This window comes from Culex pipiens, chromosome 1 (genome assembly GCF_016801865.2).
Source record: "Culex pipiens pallens isolate TS chromosome 1, TS_CPP_V2, whole genome shotgun sequence".
In the NCBI taxonomy this organism is placed as follows: Eukaryota; Metazoa; Arthropoda; class Insecta; order Diptera; family Culicidae; genus Culex; species Culex pipiens.
This window is the reverse complement of record NC_068937.1, coordinates 20,169,404-20,192,477: the sequence shown is the minus strand read 5'-3', so window position 1 is coordinate 20,192,477 and position 23,074 is coordinate 20,169,404. Positions and strand designations below refer to the sequence as shown.

General features: G+C 33.6%; 2 protein-coding genes across 2 annotated transcripts; one reads left to right on the top strand and one right to left on the bottom strand.

Annotated features, from left to right (window-relative positions):
- The first annotated feature begins 802 nt into the window (after positions 1 to 802).
- On the top strand, positions 803 to 1,769 carry LOC120416905 (uncharacterized). Its single transcript, XM_039578803.2, has 2 exons — positions 803 to 1,336; positions 1,395 to 1,769. Exons 1-2 carry the CDS (start codon positions 933 to 935, stop codon positions 1,726 to 1,728), a joined length of 738 nt encoding a protein of 245 aa, XP_039434737.1. The 5' UTR covers positions 803 to 932; the 3' UTR covers positions 1,729 to 1,769.
- Positions 1,770 to 1,982: 213 nt separating this feature from the next.
- Positions 1,983 to 22,954, bottom strand: LOC120416903 (mitochondrial protein C2orf69 homolog). Its single transcript, XM_039578799.2, has 5 exons — positions 22,574 to 22,954; positions 18,469 to 18,701; positions 18,194 to 18,407; positions 12,624 to 13,467; positions 1,983 to 2,644 (listed from the first exon to the last, which is right to left on the bottom strand). The coding sequence occupies exons 1-4, from the start codon at positions 22,910 to 22,912 to the stop codon at positions 12,634 to 12,636; spliced, it is 1,620 nt and encodes a 539-aa protein (XP_039434733.1). The 5' UTR covers positions 22,913 to 22,954; the 3' UTR covers positions 1,983 to 2,644; positions 12,624 to 12,633.
- Between the last annotated feature and the right edge of the window lie 120 nt (positions 22,955 to 23,074).

Below are 23,074 nucleotides of genomic sequence, written 5' to 3'. Positions count from 1 at the left end.
ATCAAAAATTAAATTGGAAGAATAAGGCTTTTAACTGCTTATTTGATTTTCGGTGTACAGGACGCCGCACTGTTTAATCATTTTCTGGCGTACATTCAATTTTGCAGTCCAAAACCAGTAATTGAATTGGAAAAATAAAATTCTTTTTCAAATTTTATTTTCTTGAATTGTGTGCACCTACGTCGAAGACCAAGATTGTTTACTTTTTGCTCTTTGGTCTGACAGTCTTGGTCTGACAGATTGGGTCTGACAGCTTTATCATGGATTTTGGTCTGATGGCAGAGATTTTGTTTATGTTACTTTATTTAAAATCATGATTAAACAGACTTTACTGAAGTAACTTTTGCTCATTTTTGGTGGAAAGGTAGCTTATTAGGAGTACTTTCAGAATATGCAATAACCCAGAAAGTGTCAAAATGTACATGATGCCTTTTGAAATGTTTCCGTCGATTTTAGAATTCAAGACCCAGTGAAAAATACATAAAATTAACCCAAACATGATGAACTTCTCGTCGAAGTGTCCTGATGTAAACAATGATCGAGCTCGAGCTGTCACAACTAGAAGTCGCCTGACAAAAAAAAAACTTTTGCTAGAAAGAGTTAGGAAATCTGATGCAAACAAACCTCTAGCTGCTTTTTAAACATACTTTGTATGTGTTGGAAATTTTCTGAATAGAAACTCTTGTAACACTAACATTCAACAGAATATCCAAACTAGCGAAACGGTACTGCAGTTGTTGTTTCCTCACAGTTTTTGGTCGATGAGGCATCATCACTCCCCTCCACTTTTGACAGCAACGCGAAACGTCACGCGAACGATGTAAACACGGAACAAAATCTAAAGTGCTCAGATCTTTGTCCAGGAAGTCAATTCGGAAACGCAAAATCTCCGTTTTAAAAAAAATCCACTAAATTAGTTTAAAAAAAGCAAAATGCGCAAAACATGGGTCAAGCGGGACAACATCTACTACAAGCCGTTCTACAAGCAGAAGCTCAAGATGACCCTGCTCGGGGTGCTGCTGATGGCGTTCGTCTTCTTCGGCTACCAGTTCTTCTACATCAGTCAGTTGCAAACGACGGAATCTTCGCTTCACACTAACCCGCAAACTAACCGGCACGGTTCGGTAGTGGCCGCCAGTAGTAACGTTCCTCCTCCATCACATTCGGCAGGGAATAACGGCGTGAAGCAGCCAAGCAACAACAACGCCGTGCAGGACGAGGGAGGGGGAGGAGGAGGAGGGGACAACAACAGGACCGCCGACTTCCGGGGACCGTCGGAGGACGCGCGGTACGTGTACGTCGAGAAGGTCGGCAGCTACGAGAAGCGGATTCTGCGGTGAGTTCGTGCTTTTAGCGAAGTTGCGAGATTTTGGACGATTCACGCTTTTTCTCAGGGGCATCCGGTTGCGCGACCTGGACGCGTACCAACCTGGATCGTCGGCGGCGTTCCGCTGTCTGTCGTCGACGCGCCACGTCAGCTGGGCGCGGGTCAACGACGACTACTGCGACTGCCCGGAGGACGGGAGCGACGAGCCGGGGACGGGGGCGTGCGACCGGGGCAGGTTCTACTGCCGGTTCCAGAAGCGGCATGCCACCGGCAGGGGCGGTTACACGTCCGTGCCGAGCGGGTGGGCCAACGACGGGGTGTGCGATTGCTGTGATGGGTCGGACGAGTGGCTGAGTGGGGCGGATTGTCGGAACACGTGCAAGGAGCGGTTCCCGTACTGATGGGAAGGGTCTTTCTACTCGCGAAAATAAATTATTCTAGTTAAAGAAATTTGACGTTTTCTTTCAAACTCCACCGAAGAAAAAAACGCCCCGCCAGCTTTGATTCAAACGTGACAAATCGTTTGCTTCTTCTTTGTTTTTTTTTTGCCGCGGAAAACTTTTACTCCATAATTTCTAATCTTACCGAAAACATCGACTCTAATTTCCTCTGACACTTTCATTCCGAAAAATACGACCTAAATTCACGCGCTTGCTTTGATTGTTTTCAAATCATGTTAATTCTCTTTTGAGTGCATTTAATTTAAAAGTTATTTTCATCGAAAATAAGCAGCTTCGCTCATTTTTGCTGTCAAAATTCGCTCCAAATTGAATACTTTTTGTGTGTTTGTTTGTTACTGTTTGCTGCTTCTCACTAAAAACTCGCCACTTAAAAACTAGCCTGAAATACCGTCGCACTCGCTTACTTCTACATTCTGTTTTTTTTTTGCATTTTCCTCTCGCGAATCGCCTAAACTTTATTCTTAAACAATCAAAGGAAAATTATACATTTAAAAAAATAAAAATTCTCTCTTTCTCTCTCTCGTGCACATGATCCAGCATTCCGAAATTACTGTATTTTATAGAAAAAATAATGTTCTACATTTTTAAATGAAATATATACCTACTAAATCTGTTATACTCAAGAAAAAAAAAGAAAGGAATCCACAATCATTTTTCGAAATTAAAAGTAATGGCATGGTAAGAATTTTACACTGGTTTTGCAAAATAAACAAAGAAAAGGGAGGAAACTGTACAATTTTTGTTGTCCACCATCAGCCGCCGTGTTGTGGGAAGAATGCGCACAATAATCCTCGAGAAATGCATCGCGATTGCGTTCGTCCTTTTTTTTTTTGCTGAGAGGGGGATGATTTGGGTGCTGTAAAATAAAGAAGAAAAAGTTTACGTTTAGTCGTTTAGTTTAAATTTTTTGAATTATAAAGCAATTAAAAAATAGAAGTTTTTTATAAACATGAATTTTAAGAATATTTTAAATTTTGAAACAAGGGTCCTGATTGCACCGCTAATCGCTACTGAATGCTCTCTCTCTCTCTCTTTGCTCTCCCTCTCACTGCAATCGGGTAGTACAGCGAATGGATCAGAGAGACTGATTGTTCTATGTTGCTCAAAGCTGACCAAAAAAAAGTCTGCGGTCGGCTTTGTGTTGCTCATTCATCAAACTGCTTAAAATCAATGCTTCAATGTTTTCTGCAATTTTGTAGATAACACAACATCAAAGACTTTTAGTACGTAACGCATCATTTTGGACGAAGGCCGATCGGGGCGTTACGTTTCTCAGTGGGAGAGCGCCGCGCTGGTATTTTGTTAGATTCTCTCCTCGCTCTGAGCATTTTCGTTTGTGACTAGGGTCGACGGTTGGGTTGCCAGGTTGCCAAATAAATCTGGGAAGGCCAGAATTTTCAAGTGTCAGCCAGAATAAAGATTTATTATTATCTTTGCTAGATTTTGACTAATTTTGACTAATTTTACATTTTTGCCAATTTCAAAAAAACTTTATGATCCAAATGAACGTTGCAAAAAAGTAAATATTTATGTAAACAAAAAAACAACTATTTTGCTCGTTTCTAATGTAAACATCAACTGACATGAGCTCTATCCTGCTCTTTGTTTACACTTCGGCTTCAGCCCTATACAATGAATTGTTAAATTTTGTCTACCAAATTTTTCCACGGCTTGTTTTTTTTTTTGGTTTTGGTAGATTTTTCAATATCAACCTGGCAACCCTGCTAGCGAGTCGAGTTCGCCCGCGAATGGTTGCGCGCTCCAGTCGGCAATGATTCGTTCGGCGAAGAGTGAGTGATGCCTGATCTTTGCGTCGAAAATCAGGACCCTTTTTGTGAATCTAAAACTTTCGATATTTACAAATTTTACCTTAAAAATATAAAGGTTTCCAGATTAATATTACACTCAAAGTAAAAAGTATCCTTTTTTCAAGTTCACCCGTAGTCACCCTTTAAAAGGGTATCGAAAATGTACTGAATTTGACATACCGTTTTAAAAGGGTGACGCAGGGTGAACTTTAAAAAAGGATAGAAAGTATCCTTTTTGAGGATTGAAAGTGCCCTTTTGAGGGATACTTCTGACTTTGAGTGTAGATATTCAGATTTTTTTTTAACGTGAAGACTTCCATCATTGTCATGATTTTTCGTTCAAAGATATAAATTTTGCGTCGCTTTCAATATTTTGACAAAAAATCTTCAACAAGTTGTTTAAAATAGTGTCCTACACATGCTGATTCCTTTTGGTAACGATTATCCCATTCCTTGTAAAGTTATGGAAATCGTCATTAATCAATGATTGCTAACTAGGACGTCAATGACTGTGCCACAAATGATATAAATTTTGAAGCACATTTGATTTATATCAAAAGTTCTATCAGTGGCTTCAAGAAGGCAACAACCGGCACATGCTGATTCCTTTTAGTGCTAAAATTCGTTAAATTGAATTTAATACAGAATATTGTATAGTGATGCTCAATTTTCTTCGAAAATGATCAACGGCTTCACCTTAAAAGGTGAATTTTTTTTTTTTTGCTTTTTGGGTGTGCTTAGATAGAGCCTTCAGTGAGGGATATTCACCCAAAAAGCAAAACATAAAAATTCAGTTTATTGGAACTTAAAAAATCTCTTTTTTTTAAAAAAAAGCTCCTATAAACTATTGTCTTTCATATGTTAATAGAACCTTTTCAAAAAAACTCTAGATTTGAAGATTTTAATTTACTTTTAGATTTTTTGTTTAGTTTCAAAATATTTATATTTTTTAAAATTAATCGATTTAAAAATTTGTGATTGTGATTGTTGTGTTGATTTTTCTATTTATTTCTTTCAATTTTGAGATTTCAAGGTTTTTAAATATTTTAATCTTTAAATTTCCCGGTTTTTATATTTGAAAGTGATTTTTAGATTCTTTGCTTTTCATGATTTTAAAATTTTAGAGTTTTTATTTTTACTATTTTTGTCCGTTGACTTTTTTAAAATTATGTCCCTCGTTTCTGGCCAAAGTCTAGGGGAGGAGGTTAAAATATTAAAAAATATAAAAATTTAAAATCCAAGCCATGGCATTAACATTTGAATGAAAAAAGTGCTTTAAAATGCATTTCACACCTGCCCAGTTGTTTTGAAATCATTTTCAAAATATCAAATTACCGAAGCAATTATTTTTTTCGCTGAAAACAAAAAACTTTTTGCGGTTTTGTGTATGCTAAATATGATTTAAAATACGTTTAACATTGTTTTCAATTGATTAAATATCTGTTCCCTTCAAAATTTTGAAGTTTTTTGAAAAAAAATTGTGCACCTTGATTTTTCGGAGCGATTTCGAAGGATGGGGCAAACTTTGAAAAAGAGTTGCAACGGCCTTATTAATCAAACATTGTAAAATAATTTAACTTCTTTTCTATTTAAGATTTTTTTATTCTTTAGATTTTTAAAATGTGATAAAAAAAGGTTCTAAGATTTTTGATTTTAATATTTTCTACTTTTGAGTTGAATGGATTTTTAATTTTAAAATTTGACGTTGCCAAATTTTAAATTTTTATGTTTGGTGGTTTGTGATTTTTATCATTTTAGTTGTTAAGATGTTTTAATAGGTTTCTTTTTAAATTTGAAAGGTTTAATTTTTTATTTAGATTTTTCGGCATTATACATTTTAAATTTTTAATATTTTTTTCATTTATTGAATATAAAGATTTTTTAAATGATTCTATTGAGCAATTTCAGGTTTTTTTTTTTAATTTAAGTTTTAAATTTTTATATATGTTAAAAAATTCTAGGTGTTAGGATTTCATAATAGGGTCATTCCATCTGAAGCGGAACAGCATTTGAAAATCACCCTCTCCGATCCTGCTCAAATTTGGCAGAGCTGTTGAGGCTATCAAAACATGCAAGAATCCCGAATTTCATCCAAATCAGACCACCCCCTCCATTTTTGTACCTCCCCAAAAAATCGACTTTTTGGCGATTTTTGACCAAACCTCCTAGTTTCCAACGACGATAACTCAGGAACCACAAATCTTAGAGGGTCGGTCTTAGACTCAATTTTGAAGGAAATTGGACGTAGAATCCATTTCCGTGATCAAAATGTTGATTAATTTATTTTTTCTACCTGTATTGCGCAATTGAAAACTTTAAACGGCCGTATCTCAAAACACCCCAACTTATTTTTTTTATTTGACCTCACCATCGTGTTCCCCGGCCAATTTTACATAAGAATCACTTATCGACAGAAATGAATATGTTTCGTTCCAGAGATATCGAATTTTAAAGTTTTGTGTTTTCGAGATTACCTACATCAGCTTCATTTGCCGCATCTGCTAGAAGCACACAGGCGGGCTGATCAATTACTGCTACCTGGTCATTTATTGAAATAATTTTCATCATAAATAATCTTTATCAAATTGGGCAAAAATTAACTGTATAACACTGTAGGAAACTGGAGTTTAATCGCGAATGTTTATCTGCTAAAAATAAATTAATGAAGTGAATTTCTGTGCTAACCCACAGGACAGAGCAATAACGACACACAGTAAAGGGCAGAATTGGATTCCGACGGAGCGAGCAGGAAAATGCAATTAATCTTGTTAGTAACACTGAACAATAAGTGCACGATACATCATTGAGTAAAAAATATGAATTAAAATGAATAAAATTTGTTGATACGTTGTACTCTAGTGAAGGACGATCACAAGGAGTAGGAAAAGGATTTCTGGAAAGTATAAAACTGAAAAATATAAGAAAATCACAAAGTTTGATCTGCTGCAAAGCGGCTAATTCCCCAAATTTAGTTGCGATGATTTCGACACCGTCCGAACAACAGTGTTTTTTTTCTTCTATCATTCTTGGATTCTTGGAACACAGTACGGCTGCTGTCCACACGTATAAGGATTTTTTTTAATTAAATGTACCTTGGCCAAAATCATCTTTTAATCAAATAGGCTCACAACATAAAAATTGATTTAATATGATCAATCTTTTAACCCATAAATCGGATTTGCCAAATTATGGTAAAGTGTCAATAATAAACTATAATAATAATAATAATAATAAAGCAGGTTTTGGGGTTTTTGCTGAATGGCACTATTTTGCTACCGCCCATGATAAAGGCCCTAGTCATGGCCTCGGAGGTACTCTAAAACGGTTAGCAACATGTAAAAAACGGTGCATTCAAAATAACCCAATAAATATTCCTTTCACAAAAATAGATTGATCAAGGTAAGGGAAAAGCATCTAATTCCAGCGTTCCTCTAATGTTGCCATATCAGCGCTTTGGCATTCAATTACAGCTGATTAAAAGCGTTTTCAACTGAAATCGAGTGATAAATAGCTCAATAAGAAGTGAACAAGCAAGTGTCTATCAAAAGTTTTGCAAAATTTGTTGTTTAAATAGTGAAAATGAGCAAATTGGACGAAACTATGACTTAACCTGCCAAATTAAATTAATCATCTCCCAGAACATCAGGTAGCAGTTATTGATCAGCCCGCCTGTGTGCTTCTAGCAGATGCGGCGAATGAAGCTGATGTAGGTAATCTCGAAAACACAAAACTTCAAAATTTGATATCTCTGGAACGAAACATATTCATTTCTGTCGATAAGTGATTCTTATGTAAAATTGGCCGGGGAACACGATGGTGAGGTCAAATAAAAAAAATAAGTTGGGGTGTTTTGAGATACGGCCGTTTAAAGTTTTCAATTGCGCAATACAGGTAGAAAAAATAAATTAATCAACATTTTGATCACGGAAATGGATTCTACGTCCAATTTCCTTCAAAATTGAGTCTAAGACCGACCCTCTAAGATTAGTGGTTCTTGAGCTATCGTCGTTTGAAACTAGGAGGTTTGGTCAAAAATTGCCAAAAAGTCGATTTTTTGGGGAGGTACAAAAATGGAGGGGGTGGTCCGATTTGGTTGAAATTCGGGATTCTTGCATGTTTTGATAGTATCAACAGCTCTGCCAAATTTGAGCAGGATCGGAGAGGGTAATTTTCAAATTTGCACTTTTTCGTGCACAGTTGAGATGGAATGACCCAATATTTAAATATTTATTAGGGGGTTTTTGAATTTATTAATTATTTTTTATTTCTAGATTTAAAATATTTACATTAAAGGACTCTGGATTTTAAATTTGAAGATTTTAATTTCAGATTTCTAGCAAAACTTTTAAAAAGGACAAACGTCACTTTGTCAACAACACTGGAAATTTACGTTAGGAGTGAGCAGAGCTCACATTGGCCCATTCACATTGTTTTGGTTGAGTTTTCTTTAAATTACTATACGATGTTTTGATATTAATTTAAATATTTTTATTTTTTGAGCTATTTGAGCTTAACAAGTAAAACTGGATTTTAAGTTAATTAGATCTATAAACATCTTAGTTTTTTTGAACTATAAAGATTTAAGGGCATTTAATATTTACATTTTTTTTTTGTTTTTAGGATTTTTAGATTTTTTTTTTTATTTTTTTATTTAATCGAAAAAAAATTGGATTTTTCGATTTAAAATATCAATTTTCAATTTTTAGAGTTTAATATTCTTAAGATTTTAGGGATTCCAAGTAATTAAAAAGATTGGAAACATTTCAAGATTTTGGAAATTTGGATTTAAAGATTTGGAGATTTTTAGTTTTTTTCCTATTTTCAAAGACAGATTTACAGATTTTTAGATTTAAACGAAAAACAAGATTTTAAACTTTTTAACCCTCTCTAAGTATTCAGATTTTTGATCTCGTAATTTTTTTAATTTTTGAATTATCAGATGTTTTGATCTTAATATTTCAAGTTGTTTTTTTTCAATTAATACATTTAAAGATTGTATCTCTAGGAGGACAGAGTTATTACTTTTTTTTAGAATACCTAATAGATTTAAACTTCTTTTTTTATTATGTTTTTTTTTTATAAATTTTGAAACATTTTTTCATTTTTAGATTACTATTACTGCTTTGGTGGCTTTTCCTACCGATGTTACTTGAGCAGGGAAACGTTAGCAGGGAAAATTATAGTTCTCGTATTGGCCACCAGATGGCGTCATTGAAATCCAATTTCCCTGCTCACTTCACATCGTCAGCAGGGAAAAAAATGTGAAGACAGCAGGGAAAGTGAAATTTCCCTGCTAACGCAAATAGGTTTTTTTTAAACTATAATTTTTATCGTAAATGCAATCTTTTCAACAATATATTTCCTTTGATGTATTTAAATTAGTGTTTTTTTACGTATTTCAATGCCTTCGAATCTGAACAAATATTTTCCTTGCTAACATATCAGTTACTGAGCCAGGAAAAAAGTCATGGATCACAAAAATCAGCGTTTTCAAACCAAAATAATAATATAAGTTTAAATTTACATTCAAACTTTTATACAAAGGTACTCAAAATATTTTCAAAACATTCCTGTTCTTCAAGTGTTTAGCAGTGAATTCTATCATTGGGGCGTGGCTTATTATTGTGATGAGCATTTTCCTTGCTAACTTCACAGTTTTTTTGTCACAGTTACCAAGCTTTTTGTTTTTTTTTTTTTATACAGGTTAAGGTCATGTAGAACTATTTAAAAAATAAATGAGTAGGTATCTATTTAATTTAACACTAGCACATTTTACTACCTTTTCATAAAAGTACGATTGTAATGTTAACTCAAATAAATATTTTGTTTGAAATAACAATATCACATCTTTTCTGGTTGGATAACTCTTAAAGATTTGGATTTCCTTGCAAATATTTCTTTACCATTAACCGCTTGGTATTAGAATTCAATTTTAAAACAATTAAATTTAATTTTTTTCGATTTTTTTTTTCATTTTTTCAGACAGATGTCCCAGAATCTATTTTTAAGTGAAGTCCCAGACAAATCAAAAATGTTTTCCCTGCTTACGTAACAGTTTACTGAGTTAAGTGTTACTTCAGCAGGGAAAACGTAGGCCGCAGGGCAAATAGTTGTGAAGACCGCAGATTTAAGTTTTTTACAGGGCCATGTATGGTGGCAAAGCTTTCACCTCATATGCGGTAGTTTGAGAGTTCAATTGCATTTGATATTTTTTCCCGAACTTATATATGGAAACCTTAGGGAAATCGACCAATACCGTAAACTGGGCACAATATTTTGATTTTTCTGGTTGGATTCGGTTATAACAGAGTCAGGCCAACAAAACGTGTACATCCATTTCCAAATTTAAAAGCTTTAAGTGCTCTAAAAACTGCTGTCCCTATTCAGACTGTAGTCTCGATTCACCCCAGATTACGGTAGTAGTTTAACATTAACATGAATCATTTTATCATTAGTTAAGTAATAACATTGCCACTGAATCCGCATTGTAAATATCGCCTTGATACTCTTGAAGGCTGTTCCTCTCATGAACCAGGAAAAACTTTTCTCTGTTTTTGTAATTTCAAGAAAATATTATTTTGTAAGCAATATATTTAATTGAAAAAACATGAAAGCCACAAAAATATATCATGCCCCAATATGTTTTGAAAACATAATAAATAAAATAGGCAGATTTTTTCCCTGCTGACATCACTTTTTTTCACTGCTAACAACGTTGTGGGGGCGTGGCCTACGCTTTCCCTGCTGAAGTAACACTTGGCCCAGTAAACTGTTACGTTAGCAGGTAAAACATTTCTGATTTGTTTGGGACTTCAGTTTGAAAAAAAATCAATCAATTCTGGAACGCGTAAGCAGGGTGATTTCGTCCGTGACTTCAGTTAAAAGAATCAATTATGAGACACGAATTTAACTTTAGAAAAAAATAATTAATTTTCAAATAATTCAAATGGATGTCGCTAGGAGTTTTGGCCTCAATGTTCCATAGTTTTTGTAAAATTGCTCTAAAAAACATGCTAATGTCAAGCGATTAATAGTAAAGAAATTATTGAAGCAACTCCAAATCCTTAAGAATTTGCCAACTATTTACGAAACGATTTTTTTTATATTTTCGCTGCTTACGTTAGCGGTAATTATTTGAACAATTTCCTGCTGATTTGATCAAATCAGTATTTTTTGTTTATTTCAATGCAATTTAATCTCAGTTTTTGTTAACTGGCCCGCGAGCTGGATTGATTTTCGACTTAAAAATGAAGATAAAAATGACTAGTATGTATATTTTTTCAAACTTTTATCAAAGTTATGTTCGCTGGTCACATGAGAATTGATTCCATCAAACAAATCATTAAAATGTTGGCAATTGTTAATTAGACGATCAAAAATGTAAAAATTGAGTAAAAAGGGTTGGTCAGGCCTGATTTTGCTAATGGAGGAGAAGTTTTATTATCGGATATTTTTCATGCTAAATAACGTAACAGTTACTGAGCCAGAAATAAACTTGTCAGAAGAAGCCAGTGTAAAATTAAATACAAACTACTAATTTATTTTTTAAATAGTTCTACATAGACCTTAGCTTGTATAAAAAAAACAAAAAGCTTGGTAACTGTGACAAAAAACTGTGAAGTTAGCAAGGAAAATGCTCATCACAATAATAAGCCACGCCCCAATGATAGAATTCGACGCCAACATTTCAAAAAGCATCATGTACAAACCATGCGTTTTGAGAAAAACGCATTTGAATGTTTAGCACCCATTTTCAATTCCCATTTTAATATAAAAGCAAAATAAGATGTTCTAATGATAACAAACGATGAAAAACGTCGCTTTTATTGATACTTGATCATCCAAATTCAATAAAACATTATTTCCGTAATTTTATTTGAGAAAAACAAACATAACTTCTTTTGAAATCACCAACGTTTATATCACCCTGCTGGCATTGAGGGGGACGCTTTGTTATGATTCGGTTTTCTTCGCCGAATGTACATGGCGCTTTGTTCATGTTGCTTTTTTCCGTCACGAGGTTCATGTAGTCTTTTGTTTGTCAGGTTGACAGGGCTATATAAACAGAGACTGCTGATGGCAGAGATTTTGTTTATGTTACTTTATTTAAAATCATGATTAAACAGACTTTACTGAAGTAACTTTTGCTCATTTTTGGTGGAGAGGTAGCTTATTAGGAGTACTTTCAGAATATGCAATAACCCAGAAAGTGTCAAAATGTACATGATGTCTTTTGAAATGTTACCGTCGAATTCACTGCTGAACACTTGAAGAACAGGAATGTTTTGAAAATATTTTGAGTACCTTTGTATAAAAGTTTGAATGTAAATTTAAACTTAAATTATTATTTTGGTTTGAAAACGCCGATTTTTGTGATCCATGACTATGCATTTTTTTCTGGCTCAGTAACTGATACGTTAGCAAGGAAAATATTTGTTCAGATTCGAAGGCATTGAAATACGTAAAAAAAAACTAATTTAAATACATCAAAGCAAATATATTGTTGAAAAGATTGCATTTACGATAAAAATTATAGTTTAAAAAAAATCCTATTTGCGTTAGCAGGGAAATTTCACTTTCCCTGCTGTCTTCACAATTTTTTCCCTGCTGACGATGTGAAGTGAGCAGGGAAATTGGATTTCAATGACGCCATCTGGTGGCCAATACGAGAACTATAATTTTCCCTGTTAACGTTTCCCTGCTGAAGTAATATCAGTCTTTTCCTGCCTTAAAAAAAGTAAATAAATTCAAAAAAAATATTTAATTTCTTTAACAATTTTCAATACCAAGCTGTGGGACCCGAAACTTTAAAGACCACATCCGAAACAAAATTCGTTCAGCAAAAGCCGAGATAATGAAGAGACATTTTTTGATCAATATCCCCCCACACACGCACAGACATTTGCTTAGAAATTGAATCTAAGTCGATTAGTATAAATGAAGGTGGGTCTAGGAGGTAAAATAAATTTTTCGAGTGATTTTATAGCTTCTTCAGCGAGGAAGGCAAAAAGATCCCCCAAAACTCACCCTTTCCTGTTCACTTGTGCCCATTCTCCTCCTCGTCCTCGCCGTCGTCCAGCTTGTCCTCCTCCAGATCCGTCTCGTTCCCTCCGCCGGTAATCATCTGCTCCACAGCATCCACCGCCGTCACAATCGAATTGCCTCCCGCTCCAACCACTCCCATCTGCTCCAGCTGCGTCAAAATCGGCTGCTGCTGCTGCTCATCCACGGAGTTTGTCCCCGTCGTGCTCAGATTCGTCGCCGTCAATTGCTGTTGCTGCTGAGCCTGCGCCTGCGCCTGCAAGTGCTGCTGGGCAAACACGTTGATCTGGTACTGCCGGAAGCGGTTCAACACCTCAAAGTGCGTAAACAGGTTCGTCGAGTTGGCCTCACTGGGGTACAGATGCCGATCGAAGGGCGCCCCCAGACGCTTCAGCAGATCCGTGAACGCCTTCTCCTCCTTCCGGATCCACGGTCGGTGGTCGTCCTGAATCTGGTACGGCGTGACGTGCACGTGCACGTTGATCCCCAACCGGCAGAGCGTCTCCAGCAAACTTCGCGACGTGATCCAGGTGTTCTTGCCGCCGCCGTGACCCCCGTCCAGCCAGTACATGTCCTTTATCCGGGACACCAACCGCATCATGGTGCTGTCGTCCGGCGTGAGCGTTTTGTAGTAGTGAAACTCGTAGATGAACTGATTCAGGACGACGCAACCCTTGCTGAAGCCCATCAGGGCGAGGTTCGCCTTGTCCAGGTTGAGACTTTCGCGCCACCAGAGCAGCTCGTTGATGTCGGCGGTGGAGGAGGAAGATGGGGAGGATGTGCTGGCGTTGTTGGTGCTATTGTTGGAGGTGGTGGAGTGGCCGTCGGACTGGAAAAAAAATTGAAAACGGTGGTTAAGTGACGATATCATACGGCAGGGCTGCCATATCTTCAATACTAATGCTCAACTGAAAGGTCTTTTGAATTTCTAGAGTACATTCTACAGTAAGAAGGTTTCAGAAATAAACTTTCATCAAAATTATAGGATTTTAATTGCTAATTTCACTGAGTACTAATAACTTAAGACAGGGTTGCCAGATTTACAATATAAAATTTTGAATTGTATTTTTTTTTTTAATTTCCGACTATTCGAAAATTTTTAAAAAGAATAATAGAAATAATTCTTACCTCAAGATAATTGGAAATCAATAAAACATTACAAAAATTTTAAACATTTTTTAAATATATTCGTAAAAAAAATTTCTCAATTGTAAAATGACGACTTACCATCGAAAAACGACGATCGAAATTTTACTATCGAAAAATCTCGATCGTGGATCGAGAAATTACGATCGAAATTTGTAATACCATTTTCATGGTTGTTTTTATTGAAACGATGGACAAATTATACAAAATTAAAAAATTATATAAACCTAAAGTTTAAAAAATTAGTTTTTTTTTATTTTCAAAGAGTTTTTTTTTCTTAATTTTTTTTTTTTAATTTTTTTTTATTATTTTAACTTTTTTTTTATTATTTTAACTTATTTTTTTTTATTTTAGATTTTTTTTTAATTTTTGAAATTTTGTGGTTGTTTTTATTGAAACGATTGTTAATTTTCAAAAAAATCAAAAAAATCTAGGCCGCTGCAAACATTTTTCAAAGCTTATGTCGCCCCCCCCCCCCTCCCCCCTTCAAAATTGGTCTGAAAAATCAGGGGGCAAAAAAATTTTCCAAAAAACTTCAAAATTTCCATGAAAATATTAGTCTAATCATCTGAAAACAATCTGAAATGCATTTTTCTGCATTAATAACCATATTTTGTTTGTTTGGGCTTGTTTGAAAATGTTTTCAATTTTTATGAAATTCCAATGCAAAAAAATAAAATTTTCGTCAATACTTAAATAATTTTGGAAACTAATGCTGACAAAACAACTGGAAAGGTGTATAATGCATTTTAAAACACTTTTTTCATTCAAATGTTGAAACCATGGCTCGTAATTTCAATTTTTATACTTTTTTATTTTTCTACTTTCTACTTTGGTCAGAGTCGAGGGACATAAACTTCAAAGAATATTTGCAACGGCCTAATTTAAAAAAAAAATCTATAAAAATTATTTTTTTTATCTTCCTGTATTCCAAAAATCTAAAAAAAATTAAAATTCAAATTTTTTTTTTTTAACATCCAAAAATTTAAAATAAAATAAAATCTAAAGATTCAAAAAAATAAACTGTATTGTTTTTTTTCAATTTTTATAAAGTACTTAAGAATTTCATATTTTCTAATGTTTTGAAAGCATTAAATTTTTTAAAATTTCTTAAGTTTTTGAAAATTTTGAAGTTTTTTTAGTAGATATTAAACTTTTTTTTAATTTAATTTTTTTTAAATTTGTTTAAAATTTTGATTATTTTTATTTTTTTTTTTGAAATTCTGCGATGATTGCTTTTATTGAAACGATGGTCGAATTTCAAATAGTCTAGACTAACATTTCAAAAGGGCGTAATATTGTTTTTGGCCCATTTGAAATGTTAGCCTTAATTCAAAAATTTTAAAAGTATTGTTTTCGAAAAGATCGGAAAATTTCACAAATCGAGAGATTAAAAAAAACCAAATATTTAAAATTCAAAAAAATTCAAAAATTCAACAAATTAAAAAAAAATAATTTTAAAGTTCAAAAAAAAAATTCTAAATTTGAAGATTAAAAAATTTAAACTTTTTTTTTGTTTTTAAAAAGTACTCAAGAACATAAGCTATGTTTTTCAATATTTTGAAGTTTTTTTTGTGGATATTAAACTTTTTTTAATTTATTTTTTAATATTTTTTATGATTTTTTTATTTTTTTTTGAAATTTTGTGATGATTGCTTTTATTGAAACGATGGTCGAATTTCAAATAGTCAAGACTAACATTTCAAAAGGGCGTAATATTGTATGTTTGGCCCATTTGAAATGTTAGTCTTGACTCAAATTTTTTAAAAGTATTGTTTTCGAAAAGATCGGAAAATTTCACAAATGTTTCATGTTTTAACATTGAAAATCGAAAAATTAAAAAAATTCTAAGTATTTTAAAAATTCCAAAAATCTAAAAAAATATAAACATTTAAAAAAAAAAGAAATTCAAAAAAAATAAAATTTAATGATTTTTTTTTTTGTATTTCATTAAGCCGATGCAAATATTTAAAAAAGTTTTTGTCCCTCGGCCCTGGCCGAGGTCAAGGGGGGGGCAAAAAAAAAAATAAAAATTTAAATAACAAGCCATAGTCTTCACATTTAAATGAAAAAAGTGTTTTAAACTGCATTTTACACTAGTTCAGTTGTTTTTCAATCATTAGTTTTCAAAAAATCTAAGATCTGACAAAAACAAAAATTGTATCGAAAAAAAAAGATTTTGCATCGAAAATTTTCAAAAAATCTTAAGATTTTTTAATAAACCCAAACATGCTAAAAATGATTTAAAACGCAGAAGAATGTATTTTAATTTGATTTCAGCTGGCTGCACTTGAATTTTCATTGAAATTTTGAAGTTTATTGTAAAAATATTTTTTTGACCCCTGATTTTTCGGGCCAATTTTGAAGGGGGGGGGGGGTGACAAAAACTTTTAAAAATATTTGTACCAGCCTTATTCTAATAAAGAACTTCTCAAGATTTTTTTTTAAATTTTTTGTGACCTTTAATTTTTTTAAATTTCTGATTTTTTTTTAATTTAGAAGCTTTTTTGGAGTTATTTAAATTTAAAACCATTTTTTAATTTAATTTTTTTTTTAATTTTTGATTTTTTTTATTTAATTTTTTTATATTTTTTTCCATTTGAAGTTTTTTTTTTAAATTTTTTATGTTTTAAAAATTAAAAATGTTTTTAAGTTTTTGAAACTTTTATTTTTTTAAATTTTGTTAATTCTTTTTGACATTTTTAAAATGCTGCAATTTTTAAATCTCTTAAAAATTTCTGAAATTTTTGATTTTTTGAAAACACATATTGAGATTTTCTCGATCGTCAGTCGTAATTTGTCGATGGTAGGTAGGAGAAATTTAAAAGACCTTTCAAATGAGAAAAAAGCAGGAAAATTCTGGCAACACTGCGTAATGTTATGAGCACTTGAATGAAATTAATTGAATTTGAGGTCAGATGACGCGAATTTCGATGGAAATATTTAAATTTACAATACCTAACGGGACTGCTTAAAAAAAAATAAAAATCAAACTTCTAGCCGCCCATCTTTAAAATTGTGTACTAAAAACTATCACACAATGCTTTATACATTATTACACTTATGCTACTACAGTAGTTGTTCGGTAACTGGGCGTTGTTTAACTGGGCGTTCGATAACTGGGCTGTAACCCAGTTAAAAAGCAGACAAACGTCAAAAAACCAAAACAAAACAAAATGACCGTGGGGGTTAATAGAAGCAAAAATCATGTTCAATAAATCATATAACTTTTTTCAAACTTTTATTCAATTTCCACTCACAATTAAAGAAATATGAAAAGTATGCATTGTAAATAAATTTGATTACCTTTTATTTTTATATTTCATCAGGAAAATATTATGCATCGGTGGTCCCCTCGTTATATTTCGTTCAGCCCAGTTAACGAGCAGCATTCGGTGACTGGGCTACGTTCTCAGCCCAGTTACCGAACAAGTACTGTACCAAAAATTTGCAAATTATAAATTAATCTACGAAATGTTTTTTCCTCATTTTTTTCCAATCTGTGGTTCTAATTCCCTGATGAGGTAAAATTTACTGATTTTTTGAAAGTTAAAAAGTTATATGGACAACGAGTTCAATGATTGAATTAAATTTTTGCTGCAACAAAGTAGGTTGTCAAATTTCAAATTGATTTTCTTGATTTTCTAAATTTTGATGCAAAAATTATCACAAAATACTTTATACATAATTACAGTTATGCTTCTATCTATATATTTAAAAAAAGCAAAATAACAGTGAATTAATAAAAATATATTTTCCGGATTTTTTTTGTCTCATACCTGTGGTCCTAAAATATTTTTTTTAATATAATAAAGTCTTTATTTGATTGGAAACGCATACATAAGCATTAAATCCCAGAAAAACAAAAATCCTCTCAGATCTCTTGTAATGTTCTCTCTTCATTTCTCCCGTTTTAAACGAACGATGTTTAAAACCTGCCAACGAAAACAAGAACAAAATGCAAGGGTCCTGATTACTCCGAAACGACTCATTCACTCGCGAGCACAAGTCGAAAACGACGCAAAACTGCTCTAATGTGTTCCTACCGCTAGTCACTTCCACATACCAATCGCTACTAAATACTCTCTCTCTCTCTCTCTCTCTTTGCTCTCCCCTCTCACTCGAACCGGCTAGCACAGCGAAGGGCTCTCAGAGAGATCGATTGTCGCTCAAAGCTGATTCAAAATAGTCTGCGCGATCGGCTTTGTTTTGATCACTTATTACAGATCACATTGTACAGAATCTACAGGGAAGGAAGGATGCGTGGACATACCGTTCCAAACTGATCTAATTCAATCAAACATAGGGAATATGGGTGTCAAAATTCTTCTTTTTGTCACGAAACATTTCAAAAAAGGTCTTCCGATATTTTTTAAGGCTACTAGTATTAAAGTATTTTTTTTCCTCACCTGCAACACATCCACGTCCATATCCGTCGCCGTCGTCGTCGTGGTACCCGCTGTCGTTCCGGACGATGCCGCCGCCGCGGCCGCTGCCACCGTGGCCGCCGTCCGCTCCAGCTCCCCTGGGCAAAGGCTCGAACTCGTGGCCGCAATCAGCTTGTGCAGCAGGTCCGGCTCCAGCACCGGTTTGGTCAACTTTTTCGTCAAGTTGTTGAGTAATCTGAGGGAATTTTTTTTTGCTTATTTATTAAATCAAAACTTAATATTTAAGGAAATATTACTCTTCGAGGTGCTGCAGGGAAAAGTGCATCGGCGTGTGGTCCGGAATGCCGGCGTTGTTTCCGCGCACGAAGTTATCGAAGCAGCTGAACGTGCTGTACTCCATCCGCATGGGTCGCACCACCACGATGTGGGCCCGGGGGAAGGAATCCCGCAGCAGGAGGGCGGTATTCTCCAGGTTCCACTTGATGTAGTTTTTGTTGTCGCGGTTCGTTTCCATCTTTTCCGGAATGTCCTGGAGAATGGAAAATGAAAGAAAAATGGAGGCAAAATTGCAGATTCTCAAAAAAATAATAACCCAAAAAATGCATAGATTGTGAGAGATAATGCTATTGGCAATAAGCGATGGTAACCCAAATAAATCAACTTAAATCTTTTACTGAAAACAAAGTTTTATGGTAACGTAGCATAGGTCCTATAAACATATAAAACACAATAGCTTACAGGACCTTTTTGAAAGAAAAAAACTCTAGATATGTAAGTACTAACCAAACTTAACCAATTTTTGCGTCGTTTGAGATCCACATTGCAAATGATAAAAATTTGAGTAGAGTAATTATCAACAATTTCGCAAAACGACTTCGACTGTATCTTGTTATTTGGATGAAACCTTTTGCCATCATTAGTTTTTCATACGGGGCTTCTTACAATTTTGCGGGCTTGTAAATATGCGTAAAACTGTATTCTGAAAAGAGATTTGCTGATCGATTTTGTGTCTTCGGCAAAGTTAGAGGTTATGATTGAGACATTTCAGAAAACTTTTTATCATTCAAAGTTGAATTGACAAAACCCGTATTTTTTCGATAATGTTTTAGGAGACTAAAAATAGGCCTTTTGCGCTAATTTGGGATATTGCAAAATCAGATAGCATGTGATTCAATTGCGAAAATGCAACACATTATCAAACAAAATTTCAACAATCATTTTAAGATTTTAAATCCAATCAGGAATAAAACATGATTTAACACGTAATCTTTTTTAAAGCAGACAATTTAAAAAAAATAATTTTTAAGCATGGCACTAATAAAAACTCATTAAAAAAAACTTTGAGAAACTGTACCATGTTTTAAACATCTAAAAATAATGTAAATACTCAATAGATTCAGAAAAATTAAAACCCACATTGCAACCTGTAATATTTGTAAAAGTTTATCGGCAATAATTTTATCATTTAAAAAACATTGAAAAATCTTTTTTTTTACTTTAGGAAAACTATGTTTTCACGAATTTATAGACTTTTGTTTATATTGTTGTAGGTACAGATTTCCATCACATTGGACGGCATTAGCTTTGAAGGATGTTTGCAACGGCCTTATTATTTTATTTTTATTTGACTCTTTTTTGTTTTGTAATTTTTACTCTATATTTTTTTTAAATTTTATTTTTTTTTTATGTTTTAGCAATTTCATTCAAAATATAATCTCAAAATTTAAAAATAACCCACATTTAGTCCAAAATTGGCCTAAACAATTAGGCACTTTTTTCATTTGGTCATTAGAGTGATTCTAGACAAATAATGGACATTTTAAAAATAGAGGGCAATTTTTTTATTGAAAGGTTATTGAACTTTCAGAAAAATAGTTTGAAAAGGTCGTATGAAACCTTCAACTTTCGTTTTTTTTTGGCAATTTTACCACATCTTAATAATATGATGAGCAATTCTCCTCCAAAACCGCAAATGGATATTATTTGTATTTTTTTTTTATTTCATTGAATCTTTGTGGGGCCCTTCGGTACGTAAATATTCGAAAATCTGTGACTTTTTAAAGAATTTTCTGATCGATTTGGTGTCTCCAGAAAAGTTGTAGGTATTGATGTGGACTATTCAGAAAAAAAGGTTTACGGAAAAAATGCATCAATTTCTCAGATATGATTTTTTGTAAAAAATATGAAAAAAAAAAGATTAAATTTAAGTTAATTTTTTTATGAGTTTAGTTTTTAATGTAAAATTAAATTTGCAATCGAAGAGTAATCCATCGATTTTTTGATAAAGTGCATCGATTTCAAGATATAACCAGTTGAATTTTAACTGAAAAAAATACCGTATTCGACATTTTTTAAATAGTGTCCATGATTGTCCATTCCTGAAAATATATATATATATATATTTTTGTTTTCAAAAAGTTCAGAAATTTTCCAATAAAATTGCCTAAAAGACATTGAATATTGGACCCCTGGTTGCTAAAATACAGCAAATACTTTTTTTAAGTCTCATCCAAGCATTACCACATTTTCTAATGCCAACTATCTAAGCAAATAATGGTCCAATTTTAAATGTTGAAAAATGAAACATTTGTGAAATTTTATTATCTCTTGGAAAGAAATATTTTGAAAATTTTGGAATCAAGACTAATATTTGGAAAGGGCCAAACATTTAATATTACACCCATTTTAAATGATATTCTTGATTCAAAATTTTTCAAAATATGATTTTCGAAAAGATCTTAAAATTTTACAAATGTTCAATTTTTCAACATTCATAAACCACGTGGTATCCAATACCTACAACTTTGCCGAAGGCACCCAATCGATCAGAAAGTTCCTTCAAAAGTTATAGATTCTTGATTATTTTTCCATATTTTTTGAACAAAATAAAAAAATACAAAAAAAATAAATGGTCAAATCGCTCTGGTTTGAATATTAGCCTATAATTTTCGTATGGTTAAAAAATCATTTTCCCATCAGTAACACAAAAAAAATCTCTGGTCTGAAAGGTAAGCGATGAAAAAAATCACGAAGGCTCGAAATAAAAAATATTTTGCAAATAGCGCCAAATTTTCTTACAAATTTGTTTTAGACCAATTTTTATACAATACGGTAAGGTTTGGAATTACGGCAATATTCAAATTGAATAAACTTTGTTTTAGCCCTTCTCAAGTGTTATTCTCAAGTGCAACGGGTTCCATATGAACAAAAATGACAAGCGATCTAAGGGAGCGTAATTTTATTACGTAACGCAGTTGGGGGAGGGAGGGGCGAAGGCCGTGTTACACCATTTTTTTTAAATGTGTATAGAAATTTTGTTAGGAGAGGGGTCTAAAAATATTTTTTTTGCGTTACGTAATAAAAGAACGCTCCCTACCCTTTTTTACCTTGATGAAGGATTCATTGGTTGATTTTGTGTCTTTGGCAAAGTTGTATGTTATGTTAAAGACTTTTCAAAAAAATGGGTACACTATAAAATTTTTATTGACGACGCAGTTATATACTTAAAATGATTTTTGTTTTTAGTAAATATCGAAAATATTGCCAAAACTAATTTAAAAATCAAAACAAATGACAAATAGTAACTAAAGTATTTTTTTTACTCGTGCCGGTCGGCTGCTGGAGAATGAGAGACGTGATAAAATGAGCTACACTCACTCAATTCGTGTCGTATGACTGACTAGTAAAATCCTCTCTAAACACTTTTTTGACTATTTTTAAACAATTGAATGGTTCTAGACTGTGCAAAACACTTAAAACAACCATAACTTATATTCAAAATTACATTTCCACGCATAAATACCAACTTTTTGTGTCAAAACTTATTTCTTTATGTGTGTGCGTGCAACGTCGAATGAGCGTTGGTCGACTACTGCCTCGCATTGCAGCTGCTCAGTGAGCTAGGGGAGCGTTCTTTTATTACGTAACGCAGTAGGAGGAGGGGGGTCGGAGGCCTTGTTACGCTCCATACAAAATTTTTAAAATTTGTATGGAAATTTTGTTACGAGGGGGTGGAGGGGGTCTAAAAGTCCGATTTTTCGCGTTACGTAATAAAAGAACGCTCCCTAGGGCACTCACGACTGGGTCGGGTTTGTTTATGTCACGGTTTTGCGGTTCAGTGAATGGATCTGAAAAAATCGTGTATGCGTCGCCGATTTTCGCGTCAGGACCCCTGACATTCTCAGCTCTGCACTTTGCTATGATTTTGCAAATCAAGCATGACAAATAAAATAGTGTGCAAACATAAAACGTTGTTTTGAAAGTGCCGAACCAAATCAAATTCAAATCTCAAAAAATAAATCGAAGGAGTTAAAGGAAAAAATAATGGAAACGAAAAACTTTAACTTCTACTAGAAATAAAATATTTAAAAAAAATTTAAAAAAAAAAACACATTTCCCCACCTGCACATCCCCACCAAAGTACACGACCGCCGTGCAGTCCTCCTTGGAGCGCAGCAGCGGTGGACAGTAGATGATATGGTTGGTCCTGTTCTGGTAACCCTTGACGCCGTTTATCCGCACCGGACCACCTTTTGGAAGTTGTTGTTGCTGTTGCTGGGATGGACATTGCTGTTGCTGCACCTGTTGTTGTTGTTGTTGTTGTTGCTGGAGTTGAAGAATTGACGTTCCGGACACGATTCCGGAGCTGCCGCCGGCGGCGGCTATGGCACCTGCTCCTCCCGTCGTTGTCGTGGCCGTCGTCGTGGTCGACGACCCGTCACTGCACCTTAACGCGTGCATCGTCGGATGAGCATCCGGATTTGGAGATTTTTTGTTGACTACCTGAGGAAAGGGAGAAAGGGGGAAAACAATTTTTTGGTTAGGTTTTGTTCTAAGCAGGCCATGACAATTTTAATTAGGTCACAAATATCGGGAAGGCAACTTGACAACGCGTTCGCAACC